The sequence below is a fragment of the Corvus moneduloides genome, chromosome 1 (genome assembly GCF_009650955.1).
Source record: "Corvus moneduloides isolate bCorMon1 chromosome 1, bCorMon1.pri, whole genome shotgun sequence".
Taxonomy (NCBI): Eukaryota; Metazoa; Chordata; class Aves; order Passeriformes; family Corvidae; genus Corvus; species Corvus moneduloides.
The window spans coordinates 644,652-656,724 of record NC_045476.1 but is presented as its reverse complement, the minus strand read 5'-3'; the positions used below and the strand labels follow the sequence as shown (position 1 = coordinate 656,724).

The 12,073-nt window shown below is 49.1% G+C and overlaps 1 protein-coding gene across 1 annotated transcript in view; it reads left to right on the top strand.

Moving 5' to 3' along the window:
• SMARCC1 (SWI/SNF related, matrix associated, actin dependent regulator of chromatin subfamily c member 1) overlaps positions 1 to 12,073 on the top strand; it is a 65,596-nt gene that overhangs the window by 5,074 nt on the left and 48,449 nt on the right. The window contains exons 2-7 of the mRNA XM_032102267.1: positions 878 to 997; positions 3,649 to 3,734; positions 7,201 to 7,282; positions 8,109 to 8,201; positions 10,347 to 10,416; positions 11,920 to 11,989. Of these exons, the coding sequence (XP_031958158.1) occupies positions 3,661 to 3,734; positions 7,201 to 7,282; positions 8,109 to 8,201; positions 10,347 to 10,416; positions 11,920 to 11,989 (389 nt within the window). The 5' untranslated portion in view covers positions 878 to 997; positions 3,649 to 3,660. The remainder of the gene's footprint in view (positions 1 to 877; positions 998 to 3,648; positions 3,735 to 7,200; positions 7,283 to 8,108; positions 8,202 to 10,346; positions 10,417 to 11,919; positions 11,990 to 12,073) is intronic.

The window sequence follows — 12,073 nt, the reverse complement described above, 5'->3', positions numbered from 1 at the left end:
TTGTTTCCATTCACACAATGTCTTTATGGTGTCTTTGGCTTTGGAGCTGGTGCTTTGCAAAGCTCAGTTAGGTTTGACTGGCATTTGGCACCACAGCTTTAAAACTTCCAGGGTTCTGGGTCTCAAAATCGGGTTTTTTTAAGGGGCTTTAGAAGAATCTGGTTTGAGCAAAGAGCAAAGGCTGAGAGTTACTGAGCAGAGGGACTGGGGTAGCTCAAATTGCTCCATGTTCTACCTGGAAAAGTGGTGTTTGTTCTTCTCTTGGAAGTCTTCTGGCACAGCGAGGAGGTGACATTCAGTGAGTGAGTACTGGATATTTAGGAGTGAGAAAAACTCAGCACCATGGGAGGGGTTTAATATTCCATGCTGTGATTTTACATTCACATTTTATTCGAAGCAGAACCTTGGGAGCTGCTCAGATTGTCCCAAAACATCGCAAGCGCAGCTGTGTGGCTCAGCTTTTCCCTCTGTGCAGAACATCCTATTTATACCAAGGGGTGCTCTGAGGATTAATTAGGAGTTGATTACAGCAGGAGGCTGTGAAGTTACTGCAGAAAGCTCTGTGTGTGTGGGCAGCACGAGCCTGTTCCTTTATTAGGAGCTGAGATCAGCTTGCAGCGGTTAATCCGTGTCTGTAACCCTGAGGAGCTGGGCATGAGCCTCGGGTGAGTGCTGGATTTTTAGCCTAAGGCTTGGAAAACGTTTGTGCTTGGTGCTTCTCCTGTGCAAACCCCTGCTCCACGCCTCCCCAGCCACACAGGGATCCCAAAATGCTGAAGCTCTGCTCTCCAAGTGCTGGAGGGAGCTGGGGTGTCACCAGTCAGCCTTCACTCCGAGCTTCCCTCTCCTCAATGAATGTGTGCTTTGTGTCTTGCAGTACGTTCAAGCAGATGCTCCTACCAATAAAACACTGGCTGGGCTGGTGGTGCAGCTGCTGCAATTCCAGGAAGATGCCTTTGGAAAACATGTCACCAATCCTGCCTTCACAAAGCTTCCTGTGAGTATTGGGGTTCTCGCTCTGCTCTCACAGCTCCGTGTCCTGCTCTTGCTCCAGTGTAGGTGCTGCTGGAATGTGTCCAGGGCATCCCTGCTCCAGCCCAGGCTCTTCCTGATGCACCCTCTGGAACAGCACACTTCTCCTCAATGCAGATTTTCAATGTAATGCAGCTTATTCTCTGTATATTTGAAATTATTTCTGGAATGCTGTGGGAATATTTTAGTTTCTACTAAAATTCAACGTAATTCATCAGTTTTAAGTAAAATCTAGACTGGTGCAGACTAAACTGAGTGAATAAAATGCACTTTCTGAGGCAAACAAGCTCCCACTGGGCGTTTTGGTTGATTAAACTCCAAACTTGTAAAGCTGCCAAGGCTGGGAAATGACTTTGCCACGTTCTGCAGCAGCACTCGGTTACCTGGTTGGTCTGGGATGGTTCTCCAGTCCCTCAGGATACAGGTAGCCAGAAACAACATTGTGCTTTCAAATTCCAGCCTGGAACCCTGCCCACCACCCAAAGGATCTTGTCCCAGGGAGTGTGAGGTCCAAAGAGCTGGTGGAGGGCAGGGGATGCAGGACAGGGAAGGACAGAGGGATCTGGGAGGAGGGCAGGGATGGCAGCCAGGTGCCAAGGCCCAGCTGGGTGATTGAGGGAGGTCTGTGGGCCAGGACAACTGTCCTAAACCTGTGTGTAAGTGTGGCATCAGCAGGGAGGGGTGTGCTCATCTGTGCCCCAGGATGTGTGCTGGCATTGGGGTCACGCCTTTGGGGTTCTGGATAGGTGGGTGCACACAGCTGGAATCATTTACAGCCAGTTCCAGTGCTGAAGCCAATTGAAACTGAAGTTGGCCTGACAGCTGTTAGAGGAATTCCTGTGGCTGGGGGTCCATGTGACAGGACAGGGCCTTTCTTTGTTCTGTGCTGGGTTTCCCCAGGTGTTTTGCCCCTGTAACCTCTCCATGAGGGGTGGGATGTGCACACTCCTTCACTGGAAGGTATTTTCAAACTCACAGGGTGAATATTGGAACAATTCCCAGATGAATTCTGGAAGGAATCCTTCCCTGGGAGGGTGGGCAGGCCCTGGCACAGGGTGCCCAGAGCAGCTGGGGCTGCCCCTGGATCCCTGGCAGTGCCCAAGGCCAGGCTGGACATTGGGGCTGGGAGCAGCCTGGGACAGTGGGAGGTGTCCCTGCCCGTGGCAGGGGGGCACCGGATGATCCTTAAGGTCCCTCCAACCCAAACAGTTTTGGGATTTTAAGAATCTCTTGGTGCTTTGGAGTGCACCCAGCAGCACCCCAAGGTGCCATTGAGATCTCACCACTTCTCCTGATACCTTGGTGATAGTGGGAAGCTTTAGGGACAGAGGGAGCTTTGCAGGGCTTTATTTGGATGTGGCAGCACAAACCATAAACCTGCCCACATTCCACAAGTGCATAAACCATTGGAGTGCTCCCGAGCCTTAAATCAATTTGTGTTATCTTAAAAATGGGCAATAAACGCTGCAGTGGCATCATAAAGATGTTGTTCCTGTGTTTGTTCTCACTGCTTCAAAGGTCTAATCTGGTCAAATTTGCTCAGCTTAATTTACAGCACTTGGATCTCGGTTACTTCCAGCAGGAGATGACACCTCCTCAGCACATCTTCAGGAGTGCTGCTGCCTGGGGGTCTCTGCTCTGCTCCCAGCAGAAAGCCCCTGGTAACCAGAGCCTGGCCACTGAGCAGCTCCCCACGCTCTGCTTTGTGCCTTGTGCAAGTGTTTTATATTTACTGAGAAATACAAAATAATCCATGATCAAAGCAGGTCCTGCTGTTGCCTCTCCCTGGTCCTGCCTTCAGCTGGCCCACCTGCCTGTCTCCATTTCCAGGATAACTTTGACAGCAGCCAGCTTCTCCCAAGCACAACCTTCCTGACCAGAGAGGTCAGGAAAGCTGCAAATAAAATCCCAAACTAAAATGTGTCAGAAAAAAATGAGCTTTCTGTGCAGGAAACAGGGGTTTTCTCAATAATCTTTCAGAGGAAGGACTTGGTGGGACTCCTGGAGCCTCCAGCCTCCTCGAGCTCCTGTTTGAAGTGCAGTTGTGGAATTCTTGCTTTGGGAACGGGTGACTCACGTGTACTCCGGTGAAACTAAGAAGGAAGAAATGAGCTGGATTGAAATGAGGTGGATTTGGTGCTCTAGGGCAGATCTACAGCTCCTGACAAGCAGCTTTCCGTGGGGGAGGGATGTGAATATGGAATATGTGAACTCTGCTTCAGGTGCTCATTTCTGATGATCTGGTTTGATGTTCTCATACAGAAGAGCTGCTTCCCTGACAGCTATGATTTGAGGTTTAATTTACTATGAAATGGATGTTCAAAGAGTACTTTGTATTTTTACAGCTCTACAAGGAATTATTTTCGAGGAAAGACTTGGAGCTTTCAGATACATCAAGTCCTTGCAAATACAAAGAATTCTGCTTAATCCAAATGCATTTAATCTTCAGGAAACATTCTGAAAGGAGAACCTCAAACTCCCAAAGTGCTTCATCTGAAAATTAACTTTTCATTTGATATGTTCTATGTCTAAAACTCAGCTAACAAGTACATATTTGTTTAAAATAATTGCATAAAAGTCAGTGTCACTGTTTTTCCTTGTTCTCTTGGGTTCCAGGCAAAGTGCTTCATGGATTTCAAAGCTGGAGGTACATTATGTCACATTCTTGGTGCTGCTTACAAATATAAGAATGAACAGGGCTGGTAAGTTTTTATTTGTGGTTTATACACCTTTTGCATGAAACCAAGCACATGAATTGCTTATGCAAACTACCTAAAGTTTAATCCTTCCTGGAGAATCGGGCAGGCAAGGCAGTGGAGATGGGAAGAGGGAATTTTTTCCTGTTTTGCTGATGGTAGCTTTTTAAAGACACACCCCCACACTTCTAAATTTAAAGAGAAATTGGCCAAGTTTAAGGTTTTGGGTCTGTACTTGGAGTTAATTACAAGTGTGAGGCTCTTTTTTTATTTCCTTGCTGTCTGACTGAGAAAATGAACCAGGATCGGAGTCTCACTTCTGTGAGATGTAAATCTTTGTTTCTGTATTGATTATTTGGTTTAGTTACAATTGGGAAATGCTGCAGATTCTAATAAATGCTCAGATTTCCATTGCTCCAAAAATGGGGAGTGTAAGCACTTAGAAACTGCCCCTGTAGCTGTTGACGCTGGTATGAAAAATATCCCTGTGACATCCCAGGAGTGGTTTAACCTGGGTGTTGTTAAGTTATAATCCTCTTCCCAAGTGAACAGCAGCATAGGATCATAAAATCCTGGAATGGTTTGGGCTGGAAGGGCCCCTAAAGCCCATCCAGTGCCACCCCTGCCATGGCAGGAACACCTTCCACTGTCCCAGGCTGCTCTGAGCCCTGTCCAAGCTGGCCTTGAAATTAGGATTTTTGAGAGCATTGGGCAAAAAAAATGAGGATGAAAAGTCAATAAAGGTAAACAATAAAAATAAGCAGAGATTGTTCCTGTCCACAAACTTAAATAGTTTGGATGTGATGTTTCCGATCTGTAACTACATTCCTGGAATTGACTGTCGTTTTTACACACAAGAGCCATTTAAAAGGCAGAATAAAGTTGTTTGAGAATGGATGGTTGTTTTTAGGAATTATTTATGCTTATATCTGCTCTATCTGGGGTGGATATATCAGGAATAAGCTGCTCTCAGGGGTTTTCCTACTCCAGTCTTGCCAACACCTGGGACAGGCACCTGTTCGCAGTGTGGTTTATCAGGAGTGTCTTGCTACCTCTTGGCCTTAAGATACAGGAATGAAATGGTTCCAACTTGAGGAATATTTGAATATTTCAATGCCCCACGTTTTTACCAAGCAAATCTCGTTTCCAGTCAGTTGCCCAGCCCAGCTGAGCTCTGGGGCTGCCTCCTCCCCTGTCCCTCCCTTGCTGCTGCCTCAGGGTTAGCGTGGTAGTGCCTGGTGTCTGTGCATGTGGGCCGTAGCGGGCAGTAATCCTGGAACTTAACTCTGAGGATCACCCCTAGAGCCTGGAATGTGTCCTCACTGACTCAACCAAATAATCCGTGGTGTTTGCCTGAACTGTGATTGATTTGATTTTTGAATGGTCTGCATTGTCGCTCCTGCTTAACCTGTTTGTGACTGATCTGTCTTATAGGAGAAGTCCCTTTCCTCGCCACAGTAGGTATGTCTGAGAGCTGGACATACCTGTCCCTCACTGCAGCCCAAGCCAACGTGGCACAGGGAGTCTCTTAAGCTGAGGACAGGAAGAATTAGTGCCATTTTATCCAAATGGGCAGCTAAAAAAGTGCTGATGATTAATGTATCGATGTCCTTCTCTGGGTTTCTGAAGCAGGCAGGGATCTGGGGTCATGCACCATTCCGTGGATGCACAGTGCAGGTTTTGAGCAAAACATGTAAAAATTTTGGTCATGCCCTGAGTGTCTTTGTCTCACAGGTACCAAGAGTTCTGTAGGTGTTTATTTGGCATTTATCTCCCACTGAGCCATTCTGGGTGTTTCAGACACAAACCATGGCTGAGTACTGGAGAAGGGGCTTGATCTTGACTCTAAAATCCTCTGTTTTATAGGTGTAAAATACTTTATTAACAGGGGCCTGACAGCCTTGATGTCTGGTCCTGCTTCTGCAGGTCAGGGTGAACTTTTCAAAGCACCCAGCAGAGTCATAAATTCCTCTTAAAAAGGCTGATTCCAGTAAACATGCCAGGATCTTACGTTTGATTTGTTTGCCATGTCCTCAGTTTGAAGGGCAGAGTCCCTAATGTCCTTTAGGACAGAAACCATCCCCCCTGACAGAGGATGTTTGTAGAGCTGCCCAGCACCTCAGAGTGTTCCCACAGAACCACCTGCCTGGGCACCTCCCTCCTGAAAATCCCAGGAGCCTCCCATGGAGAAGAACGTGGTGCTGCCAGCTGGGGTGTCACGTTTGATTTAGTGGGGTCACATGCTGGTGTGGTCACAGGGCTTGGGGCTAAAAGTCTTGGGGCTACTCTTTGCTTTCCTTTACCTTCTCTGAACATTTATGGACTGGGAAAGGGGGTTTGTTGCTGGAAAAAGGGCTGTGTTTATAGGAAACTGTCCTTGGCTGTGGAATAACTGGTTTGAGCTGGGCGGTGGTTGCAGCCCATCAGTCCCTCGTGGGGAGGCTTTCCCGCTGCACTGGGTGTGCAGGACTTTGGATTTCACACCCTGCCACCACCTCACACCCCAGGGAGCCTTTCCAGACTCCAGCAGCAGCGTGTCCCCAAACCTGGGAGGTGCAGGTCACGTTCTACATCTGAGAGGCACAGCCTGAGGGTTGAGCACCTCCTGGGGCTTTGGGAGAGGCTGGGTCGGGAGGGCTCAGCCCCCTCCCCGGCAGTGTCTGGTGGTGCTGTGGAAGTGCTGGTGCTGGACGTGGTGAGGGGCTGCTTTGGGGCTGGGGTTGTCCCTGCTCAGGTTCTGGGGGTCACCACTCAAATCCCTCGTTTGGGTTGGCCCATCCATGAGTTCCAAACGTGTGCAGGGGTCAGGTGGGTACAGCAGAGGGGATCTGGGGGCTCTCATGCTGCTTCCCAGGAGGAATTCTCAGGTTTTGTGTCCTTCCCCCATTTCTGATGGACAAATCTCCGTTGGTATTGCAATAATTGTGGTGATTTGCCCATGAAATACCGAACTTCAAAGCACCAGGGTCCAGTAAAGGCAGTGATAAAATGCTGACCAGGATTATTCGCTGCCTGTGTTCTGGGGGGGGTGGTTTGTTCTCACACCAGGCAGAGGAATTGCTGGTTTTCCTGGATTCCCAGGACTGGAGGACGGGTGCAGCTAGAAGTAAGAGAACCGTGAGAGCTCTTTCATGAATTTTCTCATCTGGCTGTTGAAATCCATTGTGGTTGTGTGTTTAATTACCCCCTGTGACTGTGGTGGAATGCACGACCCTGCTGCAGGGTTTGGTGGACACTGTCAACCTTCCTTTTTCTCCCTGAACATATCACAAGTCAGCTGCATTTGTTGATTTGGTTCATTGTGGTTTTCTTGGCTTGAGGGTGCCGAGTGCAGCAGGAATAGTTGTGCCTGTGCTCCAAGTGTCCTTACGCCGCTGCCATGATCCAGTGTTTGTGTGGAATGGGGAAGGTTCTGGACTGCTGGCAGGGGGGGGACTTGGAGTTAATATTTCTGAATCATTTCCCTCAACAGGAGGAGGTTTGACCTGCAGAATCCCTCCCGGATGGATCGGAACGTGGAGATGTTCATGAACATTGAGAAAACACTGGTGCAGGCAAGGAGCTCCCCCAGCAGCACTGCTCGGGCCAGGGATCCTCCCCACCCCCTGGGGACTCAGGGAAGGGCTTCATCCTGCCCTTTGCAGGAATATGGGGCTCTCCCTTCCCTCTCCCACCCAGTTTAGTCACAATTCCACGTTTTCACTTGAAAAATGCAGAGTATTTCCACTGACCCTCTGTGGATATGCAGAGGGTGAGGAAAACCTGTTGTAAGGTAGGAGAAAACATCCCATGTGTCCCCATGTCCCTGTGGAAGTGGCACCCTTGGGACTGAGTAAGTGGTCCTGTGCACACCCATTCCAGGGCTGACCTTCAGTTTGATCTACACTGGCCTTTTTTCAGGTTAAGGTACATTTTAGTCTCACTTTATCAAACACATTATTATCTATACCCATTAAGCAGCTCTGTGGAGTCTAATTTGAAGTTCAGTTTTTTTCACTGCTGCATGGGAATAATGTATGATTTTTTTCAGACTCTAAAGCCAAGTTCAGTGTATAATAGAGTCAAAACATAACTTTCAAGTGTTGTTAGGAATGGCAACAAAAAGAAGAACAGCAAAAAGCAACAATATTCTTATTACAGAAAGACCTTGCCAGTGTGCAGGGGTTTCAGTGCATAATAAAACCTGGACAGGGCTTTGCTGGGGAGGTGTGTGGAGGGAATGTCCCTGCCCAGGGCTCCTGGAGCTGGGATCACTGATCTGTGTTGCCCCCTGCTCTGGGTTCCTTTGGAGTTCCAGCACTGGGGGTTTTAATAGGAATATTGTGATTTTTGCCACGGATCACCTCCTAATTCCTTGTTTAACTTGCTGTTCTCTCACAGAACAACTGTCTGAGCAGACCAACCATCTACCTCATTCCTGACATGGAGCTGAAGCTGGCCAACAAGCTGAAGGACATTGTCAAACGTCACCAGGTGAGCGTCACACAGCACAGCTGTACCCAGCGTTGGTCAGCTCTGAGGGAGAACCCCTGGGTTACCCTGGGTGGGTCTGAGGACACGGGGCTGCAGCAGCAGCTCTCTTGTGGAGTGGTTTTTATCCTCCCATGGATGCTGAATCCTGGCTGTGCTCCAAAAGCAAACCTGGACCTGCTGCTGCCAGGTGGCTCTGGCTGAGCTGGGGGCAGGCCTGGCTGATTTATTGCTCAGTACAGGTTTGTCCAAACCTGGGACTCAAGCAGGGAGTGAGGCAGCTGTTCCAGATGTGTGGGACAGCAGAAGGAAGCTTCACTCTTTAAATGATTGTTGGTTTTTGCTTTATTTCACTCTCTCACTGCTGGTGCTGAGCAGAGCCCAGGCAGCCCCAGACATTCCAACACCTTGGAATTCCAGGTGCTAAAGGATGGCCTGAGCGAGATTAATGGCTTCATCTCTTACAAACATAAACAATCTTCTCCCTTGTCTGGAGAGAGATACCCTGGAACGTGACCCCTGGCTTTTGTGTCAGGACAATTCACAGCTGTAGCCAAAGAGTTTCTTTTCCAGATTTAATGTATTTCCTGTGTTGTGATTATGAACCATTGTCTCAGCCTCAGTGGGGCAGATTTTCACAAGTTGCTCTTAGTTATTTGGCTGATTCAGGACGGGTGTTATTGCTTAAATTAGAGTGAATGAGTCAATTTTCCTTTCCTAGAGGAAGTCTGTAGTGAGCTCCACGCTGTATCTATGAGTGATTGAAGGGATTTCTAAAGCAGCTTTGTCTCTACAAGGATGTGAAGAGATGAAAACAGAAGTTGTCCCTAATTCTCTTTTTGGGCTCTCCTTTGCTCTGCCTTTGAATTCTCATCTTGTCACTAACTTTGCTTCCTCACTCTCTTGGTTTCCACTTTTTAACCCCTTGCTGTCATCTCCCCACGACCCCAGCCCAGCACCTGTAGCTCCCTGGTATCCCAAGTCCTCCCTGCTCCAGCTTCTCTTCATCTCTTGTGTTTTAAAGCTCCACAGGAAATAAATGAACCTTAATTATGTGGTTCACAAAGCTCAGATCTACAGGAGCATCTTCAGCTCATGGGGAGCTAAGGGAGAATTTCCGTCCTTTTTCCTCGAACACTGGGCAGGTTCTTCATTCGTGCCAGGGCTCTTTCTCTAAATTCTTATTCTCCAGCTCCCTCCTTTGCTGCTGCTCAGAGCTGCTCCTGGCCCTTCTCTGAGTTCTGGGAACTCTTGGAGTGGGAACTCTTGCCCTTCAGCCCCTGATCCCAGAGTATCTCCTCATCCCGCTCCCACAGTGCTGCTCTAATTCCTCCTTTTGCTGCTGCCATCCAGGGATGGGATTTGCAGCTTGTTGTGCTCTGAAAGAAATCTCCCACGTGTTTATGGGATGGAGGTTTTGAACACCATTTTCCTACCAAACTGTTGCAAAACACAACATCCCTGCAGACTGGGAGATTCTGATCTTTGGGAATGACTCTTCCCATGTGGAGGCTGGGGCTGTCAGCAGCATGTGGGGGAATCTTCTGGGCCTCTGCAGGAGGGAAGGACACTTGCTGGATTGGCAGTGTTAGGGATTTATTTCACAGATATCTGAGCCTGTAGTAGATTTTTTTTCCAGATTGGTGTAGGTCGAGTAGGAATATTGTTATGGCTCGTGCCCACAGGAAGAGAAATTGCTTTATGGACCTCTCCACAACTTCCTGACAGGAGGGCGGAGCTAGTTGAGGTTCTCTATATTTTTTCTGCTGAGGTTCTCTAGACTTTTTCTGCTGTAAATTGTCATATTTACAAATTGGTTTGGACCAAAATGTAGAAAGTCACAGGTACTTTCTTACAACCTATTTTTGTGTGAACTGGTTCCATTTATCGTGAGGGTTGGGGCAGAGGGAACAAGGGCAACAAAGGGTTTGGGATGAACAGAGTAAAAGATGACAGAGTAATTTGGCAGCAGCCTTAAAGTAATTGCCTTTTCCTGGCACTTCTTGGAGCTGGTTTTATTCATTAAAGGTGGCCTTGAATATTCCTGGGGTTTGTGGGATGTGGGTAAAAAGAAGCAGCTGCGAGGTTTGGGGTGATGTGTTGAGGGTTTCTCATTTGGTTTCTCCTCTTCTTCCGTGTTTCCCACAGGGAACAGTCACTGAAGAGAAATCCAAGGCTACCCACCATGTGTATCCCAGTCCTACCTCAATGGATGATGGTAACGTTCTGTTACAGTTTTTGAGGGGGAGTAGTCCTGTAATTAATTCCATGAGAAGTTCTGGAAGTGTTTCCCAGACTCAGCTGTTCCCAGCCCGCTCTGAGGAACACTTGCTGGATTATGGATAATGTCCATGGGGAGCTTTAGGTTGGATATTGGGAATATTCCTCCTGCCCAGGGCCGTGGTGGGGTCCCCATCCCTGGAGGGATTTCAAAGCCCCAGGGATGTGGCACCTGGGGACGTGGGGCAGTGCTGGGGAATGGCTGCACTCTGTCATCTTGGAGGGCTTTTCCAGCCTCAGTGATTCCCTGATTCTGAGTTCCTGGCTGTCCAGGAATTCTGTTGGGAATGCTGGTGCAATCCTTGTGTGTGGGAGCAGTGGCAAGGAGAGCAAGGAGAGCTCCTCAGTGAGGCTTGGCTGTGTTAGAGTTCACTCTGCCTGGATGAAGGGCAAGGTCCAAAAAAAGCAATTGCACAGCTGCCACCTTCAGCTAACAGCAAAAAATACTTCTTCATTTCTTCATCTTAAATGCATTTAATTACCTGGTGGATCGTTGTCCTCAAGTTGCACAGACATAAATCCCTTTCCCACATTCCCTGGCCTGTGCTGGCCACTAGATGGAAGTGCTCCCTGCAGTTTGCAGGGATCAGGGGTGGTTTGTGCTCTGTCCCTCTGGCAGTGCCATGCCCAGGCTCAGCTCTGTGTCTGTGTCTGGCCAGTCAGGCTCTCAGCAGGGTGGGACAGAGCTCACAGCTCTGAGCCCCAGGTTACCCTGTGGGGAACAGCCCTAAATTCCAGCAGGGATGAGAGATACAGGCTCACATCCTCTGGATTCCTCCTGTAACGCTTCTCTGGGCTCTGTTCTTGGGATTTGGGTTGCAGGGTTTGGTACTTGAGAGCTGCCCCAGCCCCGGGGCCAACAGCACCAGGACCTGGAGCTGCTGGAGAGAGCCCAGAGGAGGCCCCGGAGCTGCTCCAGCACTGGAGCCCCTCTGCTCTGGAGCCAGGCTGGGACAGCTGGGAATGTTCCCCTGGAGAAGGGAAGGACACAGGGAGAGCTCCGAGCCCCTTGCAGGGCCTAAAGGGGCTCCAGGAGAGCTGCAGAGGGACTGGGGACAAGGCCTGGAGGGACAGGAGCCAGGGAATGGCTTCCCAGTGCCAGATGGCAGGGCTGGATGGGAGATTGGGAATTGGGAATTGTTCCCTGGGAGGGTGGGCAGGCCCTGGCACAGGGTGCCCAGAGCAGCTGGGGCTGCCCCTGGATCCCTGGCAGTGCCCAAGGCCAGGCTGGATTTGGTTTGGAGCAGCCTGGGGCAGCAGGAAGTGTCCCTGCCCATGGCAGGGGGTGGATTGGGATGAGCTTTAAGGCCCCTTCCCAGATCAGGCCCTGAGCAGACCTTTAGCAGAGGGGTTTGCAGTAACTTCACTCTGATTCACTGTGGAAAAGTGAATTACTGTGCTTTTCCTTCCACATCTGAGCTGGATCTCGTTCCCTTTGCAGATGAGTGGTTGAGACCTGTGATGAAAAAGGACAAGCAGGTGCTGGTACATTGGGGCTTTTTTCCAGACAGGTAAGGATGGTGGGGGGAAAAGCAAACCCTGAGTTTTAACTGTTTGTTGGTGGAAAAGTCTTGATCCCAACATGCAAAGCTTGA